The 12,376-nt window shown below is 38.3% G+C and overlaps 1 protein-coding gene across 2 annotated transcripts in view; it reads left to right on the top strand.

The window, feature by feature from the left end:
• The window catches only part of LOC122659794 (protein arginine N-methyltransferase 1.5), an 84,661-nt gene that overhangs the window by 69,042 nt on the left and 3,243 nt on the right, over positions 1-12,376 (top strand). For both annotated transcript variants that reach the window (XM_043854930.1, XM_043854931.1), the window contains exons 13-19: positions 8,129-8,197; positions 8,361-8,414; positions 8,524-8,598; positions 10,507-10,599; positions 10,682-10,785; positions 12,056-12,104; positions 12,190-12,276. In XM_043854930.1, the coding sequence (XP_043710865.1) occupies positions 8,129-8,197; positions 8,361-8,414; positions 8,524-8,598; positions 10,507-10,599; positions 10,682-10,785; positions 12,056-12,104; positions 12,190-12,276 (531 nt within the window). The remainder of the gene's footprint in view (positions 1-8,128; positions 8,198-8,360; positions 8,415-8,523; positions 8,599-10,506; positions 10,600-10,681; positions 10,786-12,055; positions 12,105-12,189; positions 12,277-12,376) is intronic.

Below are 12,376 nucleotides of genomic sequence, written 5' to 3' on the forward strand. Positions count from 1 at the left end.
CGGATCTTTGTCATGGTGAGCAAGTCTCTTACCTGCATCTGTTATTCTTCAGTTGGATAATATTCTGTTAGAGCTCTATTTGGGCTCATTATGCGTAGTTCTCATACTTTCATAACTCTGTATGCGTCAATGTTTTTCATGAATGTGTATGCTTGGGATCCGTGTTGGATCCAACACTTTCATCCCTTGAATGTGGCTGTTTTCCTTTTTATCAGGGGAAAGAAATTTCGTTTGGAGCCCTTCCTCTCGTTGGAGCTCGAGGACCCAATCTTCGACCCTTATCAGCATATAGGATGTTTTAGGTTCCATATTTTACATGAAGCCCTCATGATTTAGTTGATTTATATTTAAGGGGTGGGTTATGGCACCAACAACACCACAGCCATTCCAGCACCATCGTTTATTATCTGCCATGTGCCAGTTCGGTTAGTGCTGAAACTGAATTGAATTTCATCATTTAGTCATGAGTTGATTTTCAGTCCAACCAATTTTGCCACATGTCAATTCTTTGAAAATTGCTTGAAAGAATGACCAATGGTCACTAAATTTGGCACATGGCCTATCCAGTATTCCTTACCTATTCGATATTCAGAATGACCAAATAATCCTTCCATGTGGCAAAAACAGCTACTGTGCTGAACCATTCAAGGACTTATGGACTCAGAAACCTTCTACCTTGCATTTTACTTAGGAAAAAGGATTACAATACCCAACTCCTACCAGTAATTGGTCCACACAGACTGGTGCATAAGACCCCTCTCTCTCCAAGGGTCAGACAAATTCCAAATGATGTGATATTAGGATATGTTAAACAAGACTTGGTGACAACTCCTGCAATACAAGTAGTTTTCTAGTAGGACCACCTGAAACCAGTGAATTTGGCCAACCAATTAATCTGTCCCATGGTTTAAAGTATCGGTCTGAATCGTATTGGTATTGGTACCTAATACATACCGATATGTATCTTTTTTTGTTTTAAGGAAATAGTATGTCTCGATTGGTACCGTATAGTATCGCTCAATATGGCTTGATATGATACGATACAGACCGATACTTCTGATACGTTAAAGGGTTTTGTGAGATTATTGATACGTATCGGTATGTATCAGCCGATACAGCTCGATATAGACCGACACGGCTCAATACATACCAATATGGTCAATACCAACCAATACATGTCGATACGGTCATTAAAGGCCCATGTGACTATCAGACTATGAATTTATTTTTGAGATTAGAGATTGATTCTAGAAAAAAATTTGATCTTTGTGTTTAAATCATGGTTTTTAATCCTATTTTTTTCTATAAATTGATAGAGTTAGGTAAAACTAAGTTAATTAATGCACCAAACTTGATCATTTGCAAGGATTTGTACTCAAATCGATGAAAGTCTCGTCTCGTTATACACTCTTTTCCATTTTAGTGTTTATGCATGATACCCGTTGTATATTATTTTTTGCTCCAAAAGTGTACATGTGTATCTTTACCATTTCCATGCATATCTGTAGTGTACAATACATATCTCTGTTACGATACTATACTATACTGTACTATATGTGTCTTAAAATCATTCTTCCGATACGATACCCGATACCGATACTTTAAACCTTGATCTCTCCTGCTGTCTCTCAAGTAAAATCTGGCATAATTGAAATTTTCTATCCATAAATCAGATCAGATTTATTTGAACCCTGCATTTAACACGGTTAAGACAGAATATTATCAGGCCAAATCTTAGAGGTAGGTTGCAACCTAACAAGACAAGACCAGACCTCTGATATTTTGGTCTTGAACTGTTGCACAGTGAAGTACCTAATCTAGAAATCTATGAAGTAGTATACAATGCAAGGAAACTCAAACCAAATTTAACAATTTGAACAATCTGACCTTAAGTCGGAAACTCAAGATCTTATGGTTACACACCGTAAACAGTCAATGGCGGTGTCAAGGAGGACAACCCAAGGTCTGCAAACACTTCCTAGCAGTAGTTGCAGGGTCAGCAACAATACCAGCTTTGGTTCTTCCAAGTGGGAATGGTTTCCGGAGGCTTCTCAATTGAGTTGCATCTATAAAAATAAGAAAATAAAGACCTAAAAACGGAAATTAACTTAACTAAGGGCATCTTTGGTATAGTTTTTATCTTTTATTTTTGCCTTAAAAAACGTTTTTGGTTGCGTTTGGTATCATTTATGGAGTCTGTTTCTATTTAAAAAGATTGAAAGCCGTTTATGGTTTTTCCGTTGAAAACTGTTTTTCGCTATTTGTGCAGACACTTTAATGAGCATGTGCTCATAAACTCCAAAATTGAAGGGCAAATAGTAAATTGCTTTTGTTTTTTTAAAAAGGCAAGCCTCTGACCCGTTTTCTTCCTTCACTGATCAAGAGAAAGATGAATACTTGAATTATTACAGAAGATGGGGTGTTTCGTTGGAGACCATGATCGCAGTGAAACAAAACCCTGAAACGATGAGGTATGGGCTGTGAAAGTGGAGCTACGGCAGCTAATGCTGCCACCGCTGGCGCCAGCAGCAGCACCACCACCACCGCTGGCAACCAGTTCTGCTTCAATGATGAAAACGCCAGAAGTGCAGGTCGTAGGACAAGCACCTAAAAGGAGAGCCTGGTGCACCCAAAATAAAAGCCAACAATTCCAATACGTCTGGTATCTCTTCAATGCCTTCGCTGCCGGCGCCCGACAATCTCCAAACAAGCTCGCGTTGGCTGCCGCGGCTGCAGCTGCTTCCACCTTGGAGAAGCCGGTGGGGTCAGGGCGACCTCTTGTTTCTTCTTTTGGGCATAAAACCACCCAATTTCTTGCTATTCCTTGCAGTGTAGGGGGAGAAGCTTTGCACGGAGCAATGCAATTTGATATCTCTGCTAAAAGATCCAAACTTGGGACGAAAATTCCTGGACATCTACCTAGTTACTGCTTCATGCTTGGCAGAGAGGAAAAAATACTAACTGATTTATGGTATAAATATGCCTTTGAGTTTCTACTTATAAATCCTAGATGGTCTGTCGAAACAAAAATTTTGCTACATGCGTTGAATTAAATTATGCCTTATATTGGGAACCATGAGAAGAGATCAGTGACGAGTTGTTCAGATTTCTGGTGAGAATTTCTGTCGCCCCATTCATTCTGAAATGGGTATAAATATGGTGTTTTCTACTGCTTTCCCATGAATAATTCAATTTTGTTTTTCCTTTTGGCTTCTTCAATTATTCCAACTGTTTTTCTCTTCTTTTATTAATCGATCTTACTGTATCAATTTGATTAATATGAGCTTCTTCTCATCCCTTTCCGTTTTCCAGGAAGGAAGATGGGTCACCTACCATTTCTTCAAAAAACTATTCTACACATGACCATATCGAACCCTTTTTCATTCTATATTATATTATGTCTAATGTTTACCAAACGATTTTTAGTTTTTGATCAAAAATGGTTTTCATTAATGATTTTTGTTAAATAGATCAAAAAAAAAAAAAAGGGTAAATTACACTGCGACCCCCTGAGGTTTGTCATAAATACAGAGCGACCTCCCTATATTTTTAAATTATACAGCCGCACCCCCTCTGATTGGACGGTGTTAAATAATACAATGTAAGATGCCAATTTTACCCTCTTCTAATATTATTAACCAAAAACTGTTAAATAATACAATGTAAAATGACAACTTTGCCCTCTTCAAATCCTCTTTCCTCTCTAACCCTTTCTTCTTCTTGATTTTCTTTTTTTTTTTCTGGCTTCTTCTTCTCCTTGGTTGCCGTCGTTGCCATTCCGGCCAACCCACAGCTCCAGGCTTCTTCCAGGTACAGAGAGTGGAATGGCTTGGACCCAAGAGTGATGGGTAGCAGATGGGTTCAGAGGATGAGGAATGCAGAATTCCGGGGAAGCAAAAACCTCTTCTCTTCACGCTCTCCTTTACCCACTTCTCTCTGTTCTCCTTGCTTCTCTTCTTGATGAAGACAACCACTTCCAACGCCGCTGCTTCTAATTTCTCTTCACCATCCAACTGAGATTCTCTCTCTCAGCTGCGGCTCCTCTTCAACGATTCCAATCTACTGTCATATTCTTACCCTATATCTTCTGATTCAGAAATGGTTGCAGGTTTTGGAGCATAGTTTAAAACTTCGATCCTAATGCACTCAGCCAATCCTCTTTGAATCACCCATGAATGCTTGGATCTTCATTTTTGGTCATTTCCCCCCTTCTTTTTAGTGAGTAAAATAGCAGAATATCACTGAAACTTATACCTTGTAACAATATTTACAAAAAAAAACTCCTAAAAAATAAAATTTGGGAAAATATTGTTTTTTGGTGAATATTTGGGAAAATATTTGCTTCTTCTCGTTTCTAATTTATATGAATCAAGCTGATTCTATACCCATTTCGATTTGATTGGGATTGAAATAGACAGTAGCAGTCCAATTCCAGGTTTTTAAAAGAAAAAAAAATGGAACCTTTTCATTATTCTATTGGTTCCTGCACTAGAGAATGCTTTGGTGTCTTCCACTGCTCATAGAAACTGAAAGATTCATAAACCATCATCCAGAGATGGAAGGAACCAATTATGTAGGAATCCATTGGAGATCTTGGTCATGCAACTTGAAATCAGTACTCTTGAAACTTTTTGGTTATAAAGAACGTAAGTGATGGACCAAACTTAGAGGCAGTGTCGCTAGTCTCCAAGTGAGATCAAGAGATAAGATTGGAATCGTTGAAGAGGAGCCGCAGCTGAGAGAGATAATCTCAGTTGGATGGTACGGAGAAGAGAAATTAGAAGCAGCGGCGTTGGAAGTGGTTGTCTTCATCAAGAAGAGAAGGAAGGAGAACAGAGAGAAGTGGGTAAAGGAGAGCATGGAGAAGAGAAGAGGTTTTTGCTTCCCCGGAATTCTGCATTCGTCATCCTCCTGGAGCTGTGGGTTGGCCGGAATGGCAGCTATGAAAGCAACGACGGCAACCAAGGAGAAGAAGGCAGAAAAAAAAAAGAAAATCAAGAAGAAAAAGAAAGGGTTAGAGAGGAAAGAGGATTTGAAGAGAGCAAAGTTGTCATTTTACATTGTATTATTTAACAGCTTTTGGTTAATAATATTAGAAGAGGGTAAAATTGGCATTTTACATTGTATTATTTAACACCGTCCAATCAGAGGGGGTGCAGCTGTATAATTTAGAAACACAGGGGGTCGCTCTGTATTTAGGACAAACCTCAGGGGATCAGTGTAATTTTCCCAAAAAAAAATGATACCTAAGAGAGCCTAAGAAAACCAATTTAACTCAATTAAGGAAACTATCCATACATATGCTGTAATGGGAGTAACCTGTTACAAATTGGACTCCAACAAAATAACCCAACAAGATAAGAAAAAGTGTATAATACATAACTAATATCCTAAATATCATACTGAACTGGAACAAAGTTGGGACCCGGTTCATCTTGGTTTGGATGGCCAGACTGGTCAAACCGGTTCAATCACGAATCGGCATCAATTTGGGTTGAGTACCCCTTTTGGACCAACAAACCAGATGCCAGAAGAATCTTGAAATTTCTCTGACAGAAAATAGATGAATGTCGGGTTGCTTTAAAATTAAGCTAATATATGTTCTAAAAAATGAAACAAGAAATATTAAATTATCAACTTAAATCAGATGATCAAAATCAAGTTAATATGATATCAGAATTAAGATAATATAGCCTCAGATTAAGGAAAACCAAAAAGCAGGACAGTAATGAAATTAATGAAGAATAATTGGAATAGTCCATTAGAGAATACGAGGAGCAAGAACAAATAGGAATATATGTGAAAGAGATCAGACCTGAAAAGAAGAGAAAATCAGGGAAAGAGAATCAAACCTGGGGCTGGGAGGAAGAAGAAACTACTCATCGAACCAGACTTGAGGTTCTTGCAGCAACACGAATATAAACTCACAATGAATTTCATTAAAAAATTTCCACTTAATTTGTTTAGGGTTGCAGTCCTATTTATAAAGCCCAGATAAACTCACTTTAGGACTCTTAAACCAGCTAAAACATTAAACTGACTTAAACAGCTTTTCTGCGAAGCAGGAGGTATGGTTGTTCCATTGCTACCTAGTGGTCGCGGGTTCGAGTCTAGAAACAGCCTCTCCGCAAAGCGGGGGTAAGACTGTGTACCAAATACTTGCTATGGAAGACTCCTAACAAGACAAACTCACTTTGATTTTTTTGGTAGAAAAAGAAGTGCTTAATTAAGAAAAGGAAATGTTTGAATTACATATAGAAGACCTATTACTTCTAGCCTGTACTGCTAGAACATGAGCAAAATGCACAAAATGTCTATCCTGTTTACATAACTTAAAGTTATCAAAAGATTCCAAAATGTGTTTAATCCCACAAAAGAGTAAACATCTCCCACGGCCATTGTTTGGTTGGTTGAGTCAGCCATTGGACTAAGTCCTTACAATCAGTCCAGATGTTGATAGGTACTTCTTGACAGCCTCCTATTTGCCGAAGTCTGAGCAGCATTCCTTGAGCTTCTGCCTCTTGTGTTGTTCCTGTATAACCAAAATCTGAGTATGCACACAATAACTTATTGTTATGGAAAAGAATTGTTGCCCAGCCTGCTGCTCCTGTTTCTGCCAGAAAACTACCATCACAAATATGGGTTAGTGAGTCTGATTGCATATAGGAAAGGAACTCTTGCATATTTGGAATGGTTGGAGTAGGTGTTGGGTTTAGGGTAAGTTCAGCAGTGGATTTTGGTAAAAGGTGCAGTTCCTAGATCCATCTGTTGACATTTTGTATAATGACCACTGGTTTAGGTGAAGAGTGGGTCACCCAACATCTATTTCATTCAGTCCAAATGAAATAGCAGGTGATTGCAAAAATGGATAAGACAAACTTTTCATCAAATGAGGGCCACAGTGGATTGAGAATGAAAGATTGACAGAGGTGTAGAATGGATTCAGCATGAAGGAATTCAGTACGAAGACCTAAAGGGCCAGATTACCATATATGCTTGGAAAGATTACAGGAGAGAAAAAGGTGTCATGGTGTTTCGGTGGAAGTGCCACAAAGAACACTGGCATCATCTATGTGACAAACCCACTTAGTTGCAGTCTACTCAATTAAACTTTTGTAATACTAAAAAATGTAGGGGGAAAAAACACTCGAGGAAAATACGATTTCACTACAGAACTACGTACCCCACTATACGGGCTTATTATTGAGGCCCAGTACGACACTCGAGGAAACTACGATTTCCCTACAGAGCTGTTTTCTTCAATAGGCCCAGAATAAACCTCTACCATCCTTACTGCAGTAGTACTCACTAGTCTTCCAATACCAAATGATCCTGAGTTACCAATAATGTAACCATCTGATTAAAGTTTCACAAATCCACCTAGGGCAGGGGTTGTGGGTCTGGGGCAGGAGGCTGTAGCTCTGCTCTTCTGACCCCAGATGTTTTGAAACAACCACATTACCAAATCTCTTGTTACGTGAACTGCAAACATTGTTGAAGAAAGAAACAGTCATTTCAAGTGAGAGCTGCTTTGACTGCAAACATTGTTGAAGAAAGAAACAGTCATTTCTACCTCTGTAGGATATGAATCCTGAAATAACCTAGCATTTCGCTCCTTTTACAGGACCAGAGCTGTTAGCTCGTGTCTCTCCAATCTACATCCATAAGGGACAAAGTGGCAAAACTGCAACTTCATCATGTCATGGGACCACATCCTGTCCAGTTGAAACACTGTCAAAACTGCAATTTCTCCTTGTCATCAGAGAACACCCTATCCAGTTAAAACACCATCATAATTTATTTTTGATAAGGCTTTATTGATTATACGAATTAGGAAGTATGCATTGCATTCTATTGATTCAACAACAGAGAATTTTATGATCAGTTTTCACCAGAAACTCATAGCCCTACATCTAAAAGGGAACTGCCAAATCACAAAGGTTGAATCCTTGAAACATTAGTGGGCCTTGGATCAGGTCCATAAGTAGGACCTTGGCTGGTTGTGAGGCCCATGCAGTGCAGCCCTGCATGCGTATCTACATTACTAATTAAAAGTATTGAATGTCTATATGTTTTATGTTTTTAATTTTTGTTCATCATCTATCTAATCTTTAGTTAACATGAACAGTACCAAAGGGCTATATCGAAAGCCTTGCTTGACCGGGTCACAGATGAGCAAGTGTCAACCTGTACCGTTGTAAGACATCATTTGCTAGCTCTTCTTATATTTTCCTTTTAAAAGTTCAAATATTACTCGAGATGACCTTTCCGTTCTACTGTTTGCGCAAATCTCATTGTATTTTTATGCTTCAATTGTCAACTCTATCTGAAAAAATAGTCCTTATTCCATTTTTTTCAAGGTACTGATGGTTGTGGGAGCAGGGAGGGGGCCTCTTGTTAGAGCATCATTGCAGGTATACTCATTGCTCCTGTACCATCTGTACAGTAGCCATAGAGCTTATTTGGTTGTATGTCTGCAACTCTGAAACATTTAACACCTCTTGCACTTTTCAAATTATGCAGGCAGCTGAAGAAACAGGGCGCAAGATGAAGGTTTACGCTGTGGAGAAAAATCCCAATGCAGTTGTTACGCTCCATGTAAGTTTTAGAAAACCATTTGCCTAATTTTTGTAGTTTTGACATTTTAACGAAAGATATATTTCGATAGGAGAACTAGAAACATGTTGGTTGAGAGAGGAATAAGAGTTGGATGCATAAATCTAGCATGTTGTATTGCAAGCTGGATTTGGTTTCTCTTTTTTATCCTTCCTGTTTTGAGACCCACTTATTTGGGTCAGAATTTTGACATTAAGTAGAGTCTATTGCCTGTTAATGTGGTTAAAAGGATTTTGTTGTGGGTGGGGTAGGATTGAAGTTATGTCTTGTCAAAGTAACTTTAGATTTTTAACTGAGTAGATATTTGTGTGTTGTGGAATATTTTATTCTTTTTTAGTTTATTTGTAATTTTAATATTTAGTAAGCCTTTCTAGACTATTCCAATTGCTTTAGGGAAGTTTTCTTTGTGTGACTGGACATGTACAATATATTTAGGAGGACATGAGTTGGGACAAGGACTTGGAAGGTTCAAATTTTCATGGGCCATTGTCTGGATGACAATTACATGTACTTGTATACACAAATTCTATAAATAAATAAAAATAAGTGTTTATCTCAAACCTTAGTGGTTAGTGCCCTCTTTGAAGGTGGATGACTTTATATTTTTCCATCTCATCTAATTGTCTACTTTCTGTTTATTTCTTGTAAAGAATATTTCAATCTCTAAACCAGTCCATTCTTAATCCAATATTTTCCAGCCATTAGGAACACTCCCAACATTATAAAACCCTAGTTTCACAATAAGTCTGCCTTAATTATCCATTTCAGTCTATCTTAATGATACAGCTTCATCGCACTAAACAGTAAACACTATCCTAATCTTAAACAATTATTTCCCCCTTATTTTATATTCTTCTATGTACCTAAACAGAAAGCTTTCCCTATCCAACTTCTACTATATTGTAGGTTAAGTTGGGCTTTGAGCTCACTCTTTAAAGCCATAATGTATAATAAGTTGTTGCTTATTTTTCATATGTCAAAGCATCATTTCATATGCATGTTTATTAATATTTGTGATTATTTTCAATCTTATAATTCTGATGAATTTTTTATGTAAATTGTAAAAGGGAGAAAAAGTGCTACCTGGTCTTGCGCTTAGCGTGGTGACCATGCCCAGACACAGAACCGCCTTGGGGCACCTGGAAATGACCTCCTTGCCCCCATATAAAGGTGGATTTTCCAGGGCTCCCCAAGAACTGTGTCTGGGTGTGGTTCTCACGCAAGGCGCACGACCGAGTAGCGTTCTATTCCCCATTGTAAAAATAATTCCTGTAGAATTCTGATTTAGCAATCTGTAGGTCTTTAAAACTTACACACATCAAGGAACTTTTGGCAGTATTTATGTGTTTGTGACGTTTTCAATTCAATTAATACCTTCAAATTGTGTAAAGGAAATGAAGCTATTTGGTTGACCTAGTTACTCAAATATCTTTAAATCCCCCCTTATCATCCCTTCGAGGATAATGTAGATTGAGGCTTGGTTTGGTTTCTGGGATGGTGGGGTGGGAAAGTTGGAGAGTGGGTGCCACGTGTTGGTGGTTTGGAGGGAAGGGCAGTGAAGTTGAGAGGAAATGGCTATTTCCCGTGTTGGCCTGTTTGAATGGCCATTTTCCTTTGAATGGTAGATTTTTATGTGAGAAAATAGAGGAGAGAAATCAATTCTCTCTCCTGTATGGTTGTTGCACATCTCTTCTTCTTTCTTTCTTTCTTCTTTTCTCTTCTTCTCTTCTCAGCTCTTACCCTCTTGCTTCTTCTCTTGAATCGATCCTTGCTTTATTTCCAACTCTTTGAGCACTCTCTCTCTCTCTCTCTCTCTCTCTATATATATATATATATATATATATATATCTTGTTTTCCAGATATGACACTGAATTTCTTCATTAAAACAGAGCTTGGTTAAACTAGAGGGCTGGGAGAACCTTGTAACCATAGTTTCCAGTGATATGCGCTGCTGGGATGCCCCTGAGAAAGCTGATATTTTGGTAAGTGTTTTGTGCGAGTGTGTGTTTCTTCTTTCTTTCAGTTACTTGCCTCAATTGATTCCCGTCTTTTGTCATACTTTAGGTCAGTGAGTTGCTGGGGTCTTTTGGTGACAATGAGCTGTCTCCCGAGTGTCTGGATGGGGCCCAAAGATTTTTGAAGCAGGACGGGATTTCAATTCCATCATCGTATGTTTTTCTTTACTGAACTAATACACACTTCTAATAAATGATAGTAGCAGCAGTAGTCTAGATGGCAACAATAACTACTATTACTGCTAGTCTATTACTGCAACAAATTATTATTTTTGATAAAAATATTGACTTTTTTTAAGAGCTGCCCCAAATACTTTCAACTAGGATGCATACATCTTATAAATGATGCACTTGGGCTATTACATACCAAGGAGAAAGTAGAATGATTTATTATGTCCATGGGGGACCTGCTTAAATACTGCTCCCAAGCAGCTGATGCACTCCATTGTTCTGTTCTACTTCTTGTGCCTAGGCATAATAAAAAATTTCATATAGATACCTTTGCCATACATATGCACATAGCTGTCAATGCATCGCCTAGTAGCCGTCTAGGCACCAAGGCAGTTTTCGAGATCTTTGGAGACTAGCTGCCAAGTTGTATAGGTGCCCAGGTCCCAGAAACCATGGAAAAATTGTAGAGAAAGGGGAAAAGCAGCAGGGCAAATGGGGCGGGGGTAGAGGGGGAGAATAAGAAGAAAAATGGCTTGAAAGAATCTGTAGCAGCTGCCACTACCACCAGAATAGTTGCAGCGGTAGCCACTGCCACCACAGTAGTAATAGAAGAAAAAGTTCAAAGAATGAAGACAAAAGTGCTACAGACTGCCACCACTATTGGAAGGAGGAGGTTAAGAAGAGAAGGGAAGCTACCTGGTGTCACCGCAGCCTTCAGATTGTCTTCGACATCCTCTCTGCTTGGCTTTGAATCTTCGACATTATCTCTGCCTAGCATTAAATCCAACAACTTGTCCAGCTCAGGATGATTGGAAGGTGGAACAGGATGGATCTGCAGTATTCTTTTAATATTGTAGTTTTTTTTTTATTTATTTATGTAAAGATACGTATTTTCTTATTTACATATTAGTCCATCCATATTTTTAAGCAAAAAGGGACTAAATTTCATATTTTACACGAGTCCCTGATTGCAATTAAAACTAAGAGAAGAAAGTCTAATATATTTTGACCTAAATTTCCATTGTAAATGTAAGTCTAGTCAACTAGGTGCCTAGGGCCCTCTAACAGCTTAGCGTTGCCTTGTCTCCGTGACAACTATGTATATGCAGTCTGGGTTTTAAGTTATTTCCTTTTGGCATTGATTGGATTGCGAGTTCACCACTGTCTAGTTACTGTTATGTCTCTTGTATTATCTTTCATGCTTAATGTTCAATATCTTAAGTGACTTCTTTTACTGACACGGTAATCTCAGGTACACGAGTTTTATACAACCAGTGACAGCTTCAAAGTTGTACAATGATGTATATACCTTGTCACTAGCTTTTTGGATGAGACCCTGCTTATCTTCCAACCAATTTTTTAAAACATTTTGAGGTTATATTGCAGGTGAAATCACATAAAGATCTCGTGCACTTTGAAACTGCTTATGTCGTCAAATTACACAATGTGGCAAGGCTTGCTCCATCCCAAACTGTGGGTTTTCCAAATTAATTCTATGTTATAATATTTTAATGGATAGATATACACTGGTGGGTCCTATGTTCACATCTTGGCCTAAAGACTGATATTTAGT

The sequence above is a fragment of the Telopea speciosissima genome, chromosome 4, assembly GCF_018873765.1.
Source record: "Telopea speciosissima isolate NSW1024214 ecotype Mountain lineage chromosome 4, Tspe_v1, whole genome shotgun sequence".
Lineage (NCBI taxonomy): Eukaryota > Viridiplantae > Streptophyta > Magnoliopsida > Proteales > Proteaceae > Telopea > Telopea speciosissima.